The 13,843-nt window shown below is 57.8% G+C and overlaps 1 protein-coding gene across 1 annotated transcript; it reads right to left on the reverse strand.

Annotated features, from left to right (window-relative positions):
* Positions 1–525: 525 nt before the first annotated feature.
* TMEM11 (transmembrane protein 11) lies at positions 526–13,601 on the reverse strand. Its single transcript, XM_066264500.1, has 2 exons — positions 13,440–13,601; positions 526–1,401 (listed from the first exon to the last, which is right to left on the reverse strand). Exons 1-2 carry the CDS (start codon positions 13,502–13,504, stop codon positions 885–887), a joined length of 582 nt encoding a protein of 193 aa, XP_066120597.1. The 5' UTR covers positions 13,505–13,601; the 3' UTR covers positions 526–884.
* Positions 13,602–13,843: the final 242 nt, after the last annotated feature.

Genomic DNA, 13,843 nt, shown 5'->3' on the forward strand with positions numbered 1-13,843 from the left:
CGGGGGTGCTGCAGGGGCACCAGGCAGGGGGTGGGGGGTGCTGCATGGGGCACCAGGCAGGGGGCGGGGGGTGCTGCATGGGGCACCAGGCAGGGGGCGGGGGTGCTGCATGGGGCACCAGGCAGGGGGTGGGGGTGCTGCAGGGGCACCAGGCAGGGGGCGGGGGTGCTGCAGGGGCTCGGGGGGCTCCCCGCAGCCAAGGGCAGTGGGTGGATTCAGGGCAGACATCGGGGACAGCTCCAGTGCTAACACAGGTGTTAGTTTCTGTCCTGGAACAGCCTGGACAAGAGGTCGCAGGCTCGTTCTCCACAGGAACCCAAATAGGGACCCAGTGGCCTCCAGGCCTTGTCACCCTATCCTGCCGTGCCCCTGAACAGCATTTAGCAGTCCAGCCTTGGCAACAACCTGAGACAGCTCTGGGCGGGGTGTGCCCAGGACCGCAGGTCTGAGCCTGCCGGCTCCGAGGCTAGTCTCGCTGCAGCGACACAGGCTGCAGGCAGCCATGGAAAGAAAAGACACCTGGGGTTGAAATTCTCATCATTTTAATGGTCAACAGCTTCTGGCTGGCCCTGGATGGTACAGCTGAACAGTGTACTTCGAGACCCCACCCCGAGCACATTCACCCCTTCCGCGGGCGTCCACACTGCACCGCCCGTCAGACGCCCACAGACGCGGCCTCGCTGTGGGCTGTGGAGATCCACATCTTAGTGTATGAGTTGAAAACCCTTGGTACATTTGTGATCTGTTCTGTTTTTTTTAAATAACCATTAAACCAAACGCCTTCCCGGGCTCCGTCGCCTCACAGAGCAAAGCAATGTTACTGTGCAATCCAGTCCTCTGCCGTCTCCCGCGGGCGGCTGCGTGCCTCTCGCGTCCTGCTGGAGTCATACGGCGTAGAGTTCGTAGATCTTCTTGACACAGTACACCAGGGCGGCGAGCGCTATCGTGTTGTGCAGTCTCTTTCTGTGCAGGTCGTCCTTGCGGACGAGCACCACGGGGCTGGAGGAGGTGAGTGTGTGCAGGGGCAGGCGGGACAGTTTGTAGGCGTCGTACTCCACCTGGTATTTGCAGCAAGGGTCAAACTGCCAGGAGATGCCGTAGAGGGTGCAGCAGGCCAGGCTCAGCACGCCAGCGGGCAGGGAGATGTAGTGGGAGTAATCCAGAGGCAGTGCCAGTGGGGTGAAGAGGCAGGCGGTGCCCGCCAGCACGGCGGTCTTGTGCAGACAGTTGCCCACGGTGATCCAGCGCGCAGTCTCGTCGCCGATGCGGGTGGGCTCGATCACGATGTACTTGTACTGGGCCTCCAGGGCCTGCTCCAGCTCGTACTCAAACTGGTCCTGGGCATTCTCCCCGTTGTAGATCTCGTGCACGATGTAACAGTCCGTGGCCGACAAGCTCACCCTTGGGATGGAGGGGCGGGAGAGAGGCCAGAGTTAGACGGAAGCACGTACTCCCTTCTCTGCTGAGACACTGAGGGGAAGGCCGCTAGGTGGAGTCTGGGCCTCAGGCTCAGCGGTACCACCTCTCACTTAGTTTTCACCCCCTTCACACCCAACAGTCAGGATAGTCACTAAGAACTGCTTTTCTGGAAGAATGAAATAATGAAATATAAAGATGCAGGAGGAGGAGCCCCCTGATCTCTAAGAAGAGGACAGCCTGTGTGCGCTGGCAGGGGAGCCCGAAGTCCCGCTGACACCCAGAACGGAGCCTGAGGTGAGCAGAATGGCACCTGCTCTTGGTTCACCAGGGCAATCGCAGGGAACTTCCACGGACACCAACAGACCCATGGGTCACAATGCCAGGTACCCCGCCCTTTGCCTGGTTCAAAAGCAGTCGTCGGGCCTGACCTGTGGTGGCGCAGTGGATAAAGCGTCGACCTGGAAATGCTGAGGTCGCCGGTTCAAAACCCTGGGCTTGCCTGGTCAAGGCACATATGGGAGTTGATGCTTCCAGCTCCTCCCTCCCCTCTCCTCTCTAAAAATGAATAAATTAAAATAAAAAAAAAGCAGTCGTCCCTGGCCTGCAGAACACAAGGGAAAAGCGTGGCTTTCGCTTTGGGTGACGGAGAACTGAACCCCTCTGACCTGTGGGAGGACCAGCTGCAGAACCCACAGGCCCTCCCCACAGCCCCCAGCACGCTGCTCATCCAAACACCTTCAATTTAATTAGGGAACAAGACAACATCTCAAGAACAGTAGTGACTGACATTTCGTGGACAGAGGATCCCACAAGGGCCCCCAGTGTGACCCCCCCATTCTGACTGTGGGCCCAGAACCTCAGTACATGCTGCTCTCTCTCACATGACACACGGCTCACGAAGAGTTCACGGGGCTGAGTGGTCTGACCACCCCCTCGGGGGAGTGAGGGCCCGCACAGTGGGTCCTGCACAAGGCTCAGCTCTACATTAATGCAAACAGCAGCAGTGACCACGGGCCCAGGGGCACTTCAGGCAGTTTCAGGATCCTCAGTCTGAGGCCTCGCTTGTGCACACTTTCAGAGCCGAATCTTCACACCCAGTGGGCAAGCCTCAGTCCAGACCACACGCCTTGTCACTTCCCTGGGGCTCGTTTCAGCCCCTGCAGACCTCCTCAGTCTCCACACTGCTGCCCAGCATGGTGTATCCAGTTTGTGTGATCTGTTTCTCTGATTAAAGCCGCCTTTAGCCCAGTTGCCAAGAGGGCCCAGCTTGAGGCCGTATTGTCACCAGGCGGTGCAGGGCCATCCTGTCACACGCCTCAGTGAAAAGCAGTCCCTTCAGCAGCCCCCAGTCCCTAGCCTGGTCAGACCGTCACAGAGATGAGGCCCAAGGACCCCATATCCGACTCCTGGTGATCACAGCTCCCTAGCCAAATCCACACCCCTCCACTGGGGCCCTCGATCCATGTACTGGGCCACACCAGCGAACGTGGCCCACCCACCCGAGCTCCGGTCACCCAACAAGCACAGCCCTAACTGCTCAGACAGCAGGCCCAGCAGTTCAGAGGGTCCGGCATGTGCATACCACATGGCCATTCAGAGGGAAGTCATAGGGCAGGAGGCCCAGAGCTTCCTGGTCACTGAGCATGCACATTAGGGTCCAGGGAAGTCTTTCAAAGCAAGGTCACCTCTAGAACCTCTAAGTGCAGCATTAACCAGTCCGGGCCCCCCTTCAAAGACGCAAGCAATTACATGCTAAGGGGCTGGACTGCCAAGAGCGAGACTGCAGTCAGACCACCAGACCCTGCTCCCAGGCAGGACGCGGCGGTGAGAGCTACTTGTAGCAAACAGATGAGCAAATCGAGAGGCAAGGTTCCCCTCCAGCTGGAGGAGTGAGTGACTGATGCGGCCAGAGCCCAGTGCTGTGAGGAGCACGCCCTGGGCAGGGCCTCTACTCCCAGGTGGAGCCACCTGGACAAACACCCTGGCTGGGGCTCAGGTGGAGGGGACTCGAGCATCTGGTTTGGCGAGGCTCAGGGAAGCCTCCTAATTAAATCACAAGCCCTAATTAAAGTGTGTGCACTGAGGAAAGGTCGTTCCCCGGGAGTCGAACGAGAAGCGTCCCCAACGTGGGACGTTGCAGAGCAGCTGCTCCATGTGCTCCTGGTCAGGGCTGCCTTTCCGGGCGAGTTCATGAGCCGTTTCTGTAAGAACCCACCGGAAGTTTATGAAACAGGAAAAGTTGGGTTTTCCCTCTGAAGGCCTGTGGGGAGTTTTTCCATTTGATTTTGGTCAAGAGATAAAAGGGAAGTCCTTTCAGTTATGACTCCCCGGCAGGACTTGGCCCTGGAAGCCTGGAGGTGGCGAAGAGCACACCCCCAGGGAAGTCCCACGAGACGTGAGCAGCCACTGGAGCAGGCTGCAGCCCCCCGGTGAGCAGGCTGCAGCCCCCGGTGAGCAGGCTGCAGCCCCCAGGTGAGCAGGCTGCAGCCCCCCGGTGAGCAGGCTGCAGCCCCCCGGTGAGCAGGCTGCAGCCCCCCGGTGAGCAGGCTGCAGCCCCCCGTGAGCAGGCACCGCAGATGGGCTCCAGGCGGGAGCGCCCTGGCCCAGATGCCTGTGTGTTCGTGTGTTCTCAAGTCCATCCGCGGAGAGAGGCAGAGAGGAGAGAGGAGAACAAGGGAAAGGGAGGGGCCCAGTCATCCCGACCTGTGACCTGGAGAGGCGCTGCAGGTCAGTGGTGTCCTGCTAACTGTCCCAGGGAGGCCAGGGGACAGTGCCTGGTTGCTGGGGCCTCAGATTTCTATCCGCTGGGTCCTTTGGAAAACTCAAAGCAAACTAGCTGTCGAGGCTGGGATTACAGAATGGCCTTGCCAAGACTTAGCTCCACCTTAGTCATGCAGTGCCCTCTGCCTGGCGCGTTGTAGGCATCCTACCGGCTACGAAAAAGTTCTGTGAGGCCCAATATGAAAATGCCAGGTGGAACCGCAGCACCTGACACAGATGACTCCATCTCAGAAACACACCAGTGGGCAGATCCCACCTCACCCCACCCCCAGCTCCACGCTGCCCCTGGCTCTGCAAGCCTGCCGGCACCCACATCCACCCAGAACAGTTCCAGCGCCCAGCTGTGGCCTCTTGGGTCGGCGTGGCAGGCAAGGCCACTTTCTGTCATTCCTGAAGACAGGTCAGTGTGTGTCCATGGGTCCCATCAAGCCTGGACGTGCACGAGGCTAGGACCCTCCACGCTGCCGTCGGCGCACCCAGTGTCCCCCAACAGCACAGGAGCGACAGCAAGCACACCGGCAGCTGGGCACCAGCCTCCACCTGCAGGCAGTCACGACCACCACGGCTCTGAGAAGCAGGTGCTCCCACGGCTCACTCCCCTAGGACACGTCCCCCGAGCCTGCCAGAGCATGCCTGTTTCCTGGAGCCCCGCCTCTCACTGTGGGCGGGTCCCCCACTCCTGCGCATCCTCGTAAACCAGCTCCCCACCGTGTGAAGACGAGCACATCTGCACAGCCTGAGACCCACCAGTTCCTGGTGTGAAGCCAAAGCCCTTGTACCCAATTCAGGAAAGGATGAAACCCGAAGTCTAGCCACGACTTTTAGGGCTCCCTGTGATGTGCAAGGAAGGAAACGGCAAGGTTCACAGCAAACACGATGCTCAGGAGGCCCCTTCGCCAGAGGCCACCCACCACGCAGCCAGCACCTACCCCTTCCCCTGGGCTTGCTGCTGGCACTTGTCTGCCCCGCCTGGCCCACCAGACTCGGTTCTGCACGGCTCACGGCACTGGCACTTCAGAGACCTGGTGTCGGAGGACGCCCGGGGAAGCCACGTCTACAGCCACCCAGCTGCCCCCGCGCCACCCACACCTGCTTGTTTCTGCTCAAATGTAACCCAACTAAGGAAAGAACCCAGTGAGAAGGCTGCCCTGAACCATGTCCGCGCCTCACCGTCCACTCCCAGCGTGAACCCCGACACACAAGAGCAGACTGAAGAGAAAGCTCACTGGAATCCTTGGGCCCCGCGCACCCCAGGCCAGGCTGCGGTTCTGCTGTTAACAGCAGCCATCCTGATGGGGTGAGCTGGCACCTCACTGGGGATTTGATTTGTACTTTTTAAACAACAGCTTTATTGAGAGAGAATTCACTCATTTTAAGGGTACAACACGCCTGGCCTGTGGTGGCGCAGTGGATCGAGTGTGGACCTGGAATGCTGCGGTCGCCGGTTCGGTTCCTGGACTTGCCCGGTCAAGGCACATCCAGGAAGCAACTACTACAAGTAGATGCTTCCTGCTTCTCTCTCTTTTTCTCTCTCTCCCTTCTCTCTAAAAATCAATAAATAAAGTATAAAAAAAAGTAACAGTGTACCAGTCAGTGGCTCAGCACTCACCCAGCAGCACACCACAATCAACTTTAGAACACTGCACCACCCCAGAAAGGAGCCCTGTCAACCCCGTTACCCCCAACCCTCCAGCCCTGGGCAACCACCAGCCTGCCTCCTGATTCAGGGGTTGCCTATTCCAGACACTTTGCTTACAAGCAGGCACGCCCTGCCCTGACTCTTGAACTGGCTTCTTTCGTTCAGCACGTTTTCAAGGGTAACACCAATGACACTAAGTTAATGACTTGTCAGAAATATACTTCCGATGTGTTTAACATAGTTTGTAAAAATCCAGGACAAACTATGGTGGGGGGGTGAGAGAGGAGCAGGTATTGCTATACATAAAAACGGTCAATAATGGTATTTCTCTGGACAATGGCCTAGCAGCTGACTTAAATTTTATAGTTTTTCATACTTAGAATTATATATTAAAAAAAGAGCCCTGGCCGGTTGGCTCAGCGGTAGAGCGTCGGCCTAGCGTGCGGAGGACCCGGGTTCGATTCCCGGCCAGGGCACACAGGAGAAGCGCCCATTTGCTTCTCCACCCCTCCGCCGCACTTTCCTCTCTGTCTCTCTCTTCCCCTCCTGCAGCCAAGGCTCCATTGGAGCAAAGATGGCCCGGGCGCTGGGGATGGCTCTGTGGCCTCTTCCTCAGGCGCTAGACTAGGCTCTGGTCGCAACATGGCGACGCCCAGGATGGGCAGAGCATCGCCCCCTGGGGGGCAGAGCATCGCCCCTGGTGGGCGTGCCGGGTGGATCCCGGTCGGGCGCATGCGGGAGTCTGTCTGACTGTCTCTCCCCGTTTCCAGCTTCAGAAAAATGAAAAAAAAAAAAAAAGAAACATATGCTTCTTTTATAATAGGAACAGTAATTATAAACCTTTTCTGGGGGGAAAAATGTTCAACAACAGCCCTCTACCCCTCGGGGTGAAGTGCCACGGGCCCTCCAAACAGAGGGGACAGAAGGCAGACCCCGCCTGCCGCGGCCTGGGGGTGCCTCTGAGCCCGTGTCTGCACGCGGGCTGCTCCTCCAGCCGAGGTGCCCCTCTGGTCTCCCCTACACGGTCCTGCCAGCGAGGACGAGGGGCACTCCTTGTCCGGCTGCTCAAGCCAGCACTGGCCACGCCGCCCTGCCAGCCACCATCCTTTTCCAGTGACGCCGGAACCAGAACCAAACAGAACCACAGTGGAAGCACTTGCTTTAGGCCCATTTCCTGGAGTGGGCCCTTGGCTCACAGGCAGGGCTCAAGTGGGGTCTCTCACCTGGAATGTAAGGGGGCACCCAGTCTGAGCTCCCTGAAAGCAGAGTTGTGTTTTCATCCCTGTCTCCAGCACGGGGCTTGAATGTGACAGGCTGTTAGAAGTACGCTTGGAATGTGTGGCAGCCTGACCAGGTGGTGGCGCAGTGGACAGAGTGTCAGAGGACCCAGGTTTCAAACCCCGAGGTCGCCAGCTTGAGCGCGGGCTCATCTGGTTTGAGCAAAAGCTCACCAGCTTGGACCCAAGGTCGCTGGCTCCAGCAAGAGGTCACTTGGTCTGCTGAAGGCCCACAGTCAAGGCACATATGAGAGGGAAATCAATGAACTAAGGTGTCTCAACGAAAAACTGATAATTGATGCTTCTCATCTCTCTCCCTTCCTGTCTGTCCCTGTAAAAAAAAGAAAATGTGTGACAAAAGACAGACAATTACAGTAATTAAGACAGTGGGTGGCTGGAAAATTAAACTAGGTCCATATGTTGTGTTGCTTTCCACTTAATAAGCATATGACGACGTGCTCACCTCTGACATGTGAGGTGCTGGACCCTGCTCCCCAGGTCTAGGAAAACCCGCTTTCGGCTAGGCACAGACTGTTTCCCCAGAGCCAAACAGAGCAGTGAAATTCTGTGCTGGACTTCAAGTCCAGATGGGAAAAAAAGGCACAGGCACATAGCCCCAAATATTGAGGACACTTCCAAATAGGTCAAGGAACTTCCTTCACAGGGCACGGGACATTTCACCTAGCACATGCAAGAGAACCCTCTCCTCTGCTGCTCCGTGACCCAGCAGCTCTCTGCCCGGGAACAAGAACACAGCACTGAGTGTGGGAGTCGAGAGGCCTGGGTTTGAGTCCCCTCTCAGTCACCCCCTGGCTTTGTGTCCAAGGGCACACCCCGAGGCTCCTCTGAGCCCACCTCCCTGGTGTCAAATGGGGCCAAGGCCTGGCTCTCCCAGGTGCCTCAGTACAGGTGGGAGGGGGGCTGGATGCGCAAACCAAAGCCACAGCTGCGAAGCACCACCCAGTTTAAGGTCCATGCAATTGTTTAAATTAAGTAAAATTAAAACATTCAGTTCCGGCCCTGGCCAGTTGGCTCAGTGGTAGAGCGTCGGCCTGGCGTGCAGAAGTCCCGGGTTTGATTCCCAGCCAGGGCACACAGGAGAGGTGCCCATCTGCTTCTCCACCCCTCCCCCTCTCCTTCCTCTCTGTCTCTCTATTCCCCTCCTGCAGCCGAGGCTCCATTGGAGCAAAGTTGGCCCGGGCGCTGAGGATGGCTCCATGGCCTCTGCCTCAGGTGCTAGAATGGCTCTGATTGCAGCAGAGCAACACCCCAGATGGGCAGAGCATCACCCCCTGGTAGGCATGCCGGGTGGATCCCAGTCGGGCACATGCGGGAGTCTGTCTGACTGCCTCCCCATTTCCAGCTTCAGAAAAATACAAAACAACAACAAAAAAAAAACATTCAGTTCCTCAGAGACATGAGCCACGTTTCAAATGCTTGAGAATCACAAGTAACTAAGGGCTATCCTAACGAACAGCCTTGAGCCAGAGAAGTGTTGCAAATACTAAGTGATTACTGGCTTTCCCAGAACGCCAGCAGCATAAGTTACTGCAGTTTGAATCCAGATTGCTACGTGTGGGCCAGTGGCGCAATGGATAACGCGTCTGACTACGGATCAGAAGATTCCAGATTGCTTGAGTCAATCAAGGAAATCAAATTTATGCCCAAGAGGATGAACCCCAGCAGATGCTGACCTACAATATCCAACTTGTGGGACCTGAATGTGCGCCCCCTCCGCAGCCACCGTGGGACCCACCACCTGCAGGACGCACAGGAACCGATGGGGGCGCGGGCGCTGTGTCCGCGTGGCTCCTCCAGCCCAGGAGGGAACAGACATTTCCACCACACACGAGAGCCTAACTGGGAGCCTCTCAAGAGAAATAAGACACCCACATCCCTAAGGCTCCTCAGCTCTAACAGGAGGATCAGCTCTGAATGTGGGGAATGTGTAGCCCCTGCCCACATGGCTCACTGTTCAGCTGGACTGGGAACTTAACCCTCGACTGGCCATTAGGGACCACATCTGTCTGATTTACAGACCTGCACAAAGCTGTCGAAGGACCAAGTACCAAGGAAAAAAGTACAATCCAGAAAGACGTGCAGGGACCCCCGAGAGCAGGCTGCCTGCACCCGGAGCAGCCGGACCCATGGGGGCGCAGTGGGTGCGGCATCGACGTGGAGTGCTGAGGCTGCCAGCTGGAGACCCCTGGCTTGCCCAGGCAAGGCACATGTGAGAGCCAACTGCAAGTGGGTGCTTCCCGCTTCTCCTGCTCCCTTGCCTTTCTCTCTTGCTCTTCCCTCTAAAATCAATACATAAAATCTAAAAAATAAAATAAAATGTTGGAGCAGATGGCTGCACAAGCAGGGGAGGGTCAGGCCACAAAAAGTGATTTCAGGCCCTGGCCGGTTGGCTCAGTGGTAGAGCGTCGGCCTGGCGTGCAGAAGTCCCGGGTTTGATTCCCGGCCAGGGCACACAGGAGAGGCGCCCATCTGCTTCTCCACCCTTCCCCCCCTCCTTCCTCTCTGTCTCTCTCTTCCCCTCCCTCAGCCAAGGCTCCATTGGAGCAAGGATGGCCCGGGCGCTGGGGATGGCTCCTTGGCCTCTGCCTCAGGCGCTAGAGTGGCTCTGGTCGCGGCAGAGCGACGCCCTGGAGGGGCAGAGCATCGCCCCCTGGTGGGCAGAGCCTCGCCCTGGGTCGGGCGCATGCGGGAGTCTGTCTGTCTATCCCCGTTTCCAGCTTCGGAAAAATACAAAAAAAAACAAAACAGTGATTTCACCCTAAAACCTGAGCGTCTCGTCAGGCGTGCCCAGCCCTCTGAACCCCCCAGGCCTCCAACCATGCTCCGAATCAGATCAGGGCATGGTCACCAACGAGGAGAGCAGGAGCGAGGCAGACAGCGGCACCCTCTCCAGCTCTCAGAGCACACAGGGGTGCGTGGGGCCGAGAGGAAGACGAGCAGCCGCGGGGACAGGCGGACCCTCTGTGAGCTGATCTGGGTTGGCTCCCCAGTGGCAGAGCACACAGACACCTGCACTGTGCCTTCCTAGAGGGGCAAGTGTGTGCCTCGGACGCCGACAGGCCCGGTGGCAATCTGTTTCAAGTGCTTGATGCCAGTGTGCTGAATTTTGGACAAGAACTCAGGTTACAGCTCAGAGTCTGATGTTCTTCATTACAAACACTGTTGATTTCCTAGATTTAATGGAGTGGAAAGAAAAGCCAGCATGAAGCAGCTTTCGTTTCACTACTTTCACCCTCTCCTAGTTTGTCTAGAGTGCTGTCCTGATAATCAACAGAACCTTCTGCAGGGGCATGTTCTGTGTGTGTGCCATCCAGACGGCAGTCACAGCTGCAAGTGGCTACCAAGCACTTGAAATGTGGCTAGTGGGATGAAGAGCTGAATTTTTCATTTTATTTAATTTAAATTTAACTGCCACATGTGACCAGTAGCTACTAAATTAACACAGCCCTAGACTCAAGAACCAGGTAAAGCAAGAATCCCCACACCCTGCATTCTAAACTTGACCATCAACACACAGCTGACGGCAGTAATTCTGGGGGACAATCTGGCACCGGCGCCTCTAAGTGCAAGGCTTGCTCTGGAGTCTGCAGACACCCGCAGACCCAGAGAGTCTGCCCAAAGCTCTGCTCTGCCCCAGCCCTGCCCCAAGCCTGCCTTCCCTTGCAGCACAGAGCAGAGAAGCCAGCCAGGTTCCTGCAGCAACTCGGGAGAGTGGTCTTACAAGGAGAGCTGAAATCTGGGTCAGCACAAATCTGACATGGAACAAAGTCATTTAGGAGAGGCGTAAACAGTCACATTTCAGTTGTAAGAGCCAATAATATGCTCGGCCTCCCAATGGCACTTGCCAATCAATTAATCCAGCCTGCCCCACCCAGTCTTCCCACCCACAGAGCAGAAATGGAGGTGTGCCCAGAAGTTAGCTAGCTGGCAGGGGTGGGGTGGGGGGTGGGAGGATTATGTTTCCATTCCCTGCTCAGCATGGGAGGCTCTTAGGGAAACCAGGCTCCTCTGGTTAGGGCCTTACAGCAAAGGCAAATAGTCCCCCTGTGTCCCCCAGACCCCAGTCTCCAACATGCCACATCACCTGGAAGAGAGACAGATGGTGCAAACAGTGGAGTACCCCTCTCAACCGTGCACTATGTAGAAGGAGATGGTGTCACACAAACCACAAAACCAGGTGCCCATTCCTAACACTGCACATCTGTGTGTGTGAGCAGAGCCTTCGGTTCCAGGCCAAAGGTTGCACCCTGACACCTGAGACCAGCAGGTAAGAGCAGTGAGTCAGGCTGTCCAGGGGGAGCCAGGAACTAGAAAGCACTCGACCTGACCCAGAAGTCGGCCACTGCTCAGCTATTCAGGTGGACTTGTGTGTGTGTGTCAGTGAAATCTTTCAACTTATAAATGCTGGCAGCTAATTTAAATTCTTTAAAACTGAGGGTCCAGCCTGACCAGGTGGTGGTGCAGTGGATCAAGCATTGGACTGGGATGCAGAGGACCCAGGTTCAAGACCTCGAGGTCGCCAGCTTGAGCACAGGTTCATCTGGTTTGAGCAAGGCTCACCAGCTTGGACTCAAGGTCGCTGGCTCGAGCAAGGGGTTACTCGGTCTGAAGGCCCGCAGTCAAGGCCCATATGAGAAAGCAATCAATGAACAACTATGGTGTTGCAATGTGCAACGAAAAACTGATGACTGATGCTTCTCATCTCTCTGTTCCTGTCTGCCTGTCCCTGTCTATCCCTCTCTCTGACTCTCTGTCTCTAAAAAAATAAAAACTGCACTTAAAAAAATAAATAAAACTGAGGGTCCATCTTCAAGGACTGGATTCAGTCTATGGGCTGCTGGTTTGCAAAGTCAGTTTTGAATTCATGATTGTCTCGAACCAAGAAGGGAAAAAACCCCACTACCTAACTTCTTATATCAGTGAGAGCTTAAGGGCCCCTGTATGATGTCTGGGGCATCCCAACAGGGCCCTTGCAGTTGTTTCTATTCAGTGAGAAGGAATGCTTTTCTCTCTGAAACTCTCAACTTTTCTAAACAGGTTATTTCTTATTACTAAAGAATTAATGTTTGCATTAAAGATCTTAAAAATGTTTCTGTTTTGAAGAACATTGGGAAATCATCAAGGTCAGTTTTCTAATGTCTTCCATGGTCTGACCTAAGAAATACAATGTGGGAGTTGAAAAAAACAAAAATACCTGCTTGCCATTTACTGCTTTTTCCCAAGGAACAGGAAGTGCAGAACGGCCAATGCCGGATAACTGAGCTCAAGGATAAAACGCAAGGCTACCAGGGTCTGTCTGCGCTACACACAGGAGTCATCATCCGGGCGGGGAAACGTCTGCAGGCAACAGCAACGAGTACTTGATGGAACCAGTCAAAGAAAAGGGATGATGAGAATAGAGTTGTGGAGAGAAAGAGGGAGGGCGAGAAAAGAGAACTTTTCTGTTTTAACAATCTTCACCAAAAAGACAAAAGTAGCAAAGGAAAAAAAAAAAACCCCACATAAAACTTTTCTTTCTTGCCGACCCGGTGGCAAGAATCGACAGGACGGTTTAATGCAGGTGACCCCAACAATGCACAGCAATCCTTCCCCAAACTTCCAGGGGCTGAGCAGCTTCCCGCGGCTTCTCCTGCTGAACCTGCGTCCCGGCAGCAAAAACTAGCAAGTTCGACACGGAACTACCACCAACTCCTCTTCCAGAAACCCGGGCCCCCAGCGGAGGTCCGCCCCGCAGGGCGCCAGCTCCCCGCCCCACCATTCATTGGGGAAGGTCACTGCAGAGGACTTGCACGGCGGGGGCGCCTGCAGAGAGCCCTCCCGGGGCGGGCCGAGCCCCTCGGGGCCGGGACACGCGGGGGAGGCGGAGGCTGCGGGGCCGCGGCCCGCCGTCCCCTCCCCGCGGCCGCCCGGCGAGGGCTCTCCTCCGCCTCTCCGCCCCGGGCCCGTCCTCGCCACGTAGGGGCCGCGGCCGCGGGGGCCCGCGTGGGGCCGGGCGGGACGCGAGCCCCGGGCGCCGCTCGGCCCGCGGGCGACGAGGCGGGTCCCTCGGGCCTGCGCGGCGCGGCCCGCTGGCCGGCCGGCCGTCTCGGCCCGAACCCGCCGCGGAGGCCGCCCCAGCCCGGGTTCGGCGGGCGCCGGCTCCCACCCGGCCCCCAGAGCGGCCCGAGGGCCCCGCGTGCCCGCGGAGAGGCGGAGGAGGCGGGCGGGAAGGAGGAGCGGGGCCGCGGCGGGCATGCGCGGCCGCTGGCGGCCCCCGGGCTGCCAGCCCCGAGCCCCGCGAGGACAGCCGCGCCCGGCCTCACCTCTCTCGGGCGCCGCCGCCGCCGCCGCCGCCCGGGCCCAGACGCCTCCTTCCCCACGCGGCCATCTTGGAGACTCTCGGCGGGCGGACGCCGCGCGCCCAGGCGGCCCCGGCGGGCGCGAGGGCTGCCGGGAGATGTAGTCCCGCCTGCAGCCGGGGCCGCGCGCGCGGGCCTGGCCGGGACTACAGCGCCCACAGTGCACCGCGCCGGCGCTGCGTCCCAAGAAAGCGCGCTCGCTCCCGGGCGCGCTGCACGTCCTGGGGTCTCTGAGCCTGGCGCCCCGACAGCGGCGGGACGGGGCTGCTGCTCCCGCCGCGCCATTCCCCGGGCTGGGCCGCACCGCCTGCCGCGGGCCTGCCCTCCCTGCCTCGCCGGCGACCTTTGCCCGCTGCATCCCCACGGCC

This window comes from Saccopteryx bilineata, chromosome 2 (assembly GCF_036850765.1).
Source record: "Saccopteryx bilineata isolate mSacBil1 chromosome 2, mSacBil1_pri_phased_curated, whole genome shotgun sequence".
Lineage (NCBI taxonomy): Eukaryota > Metazoa > Chordata > Mammalia > Chiroptera > Emballonuridae > Saccopteryx > Saccopteryx bilineata.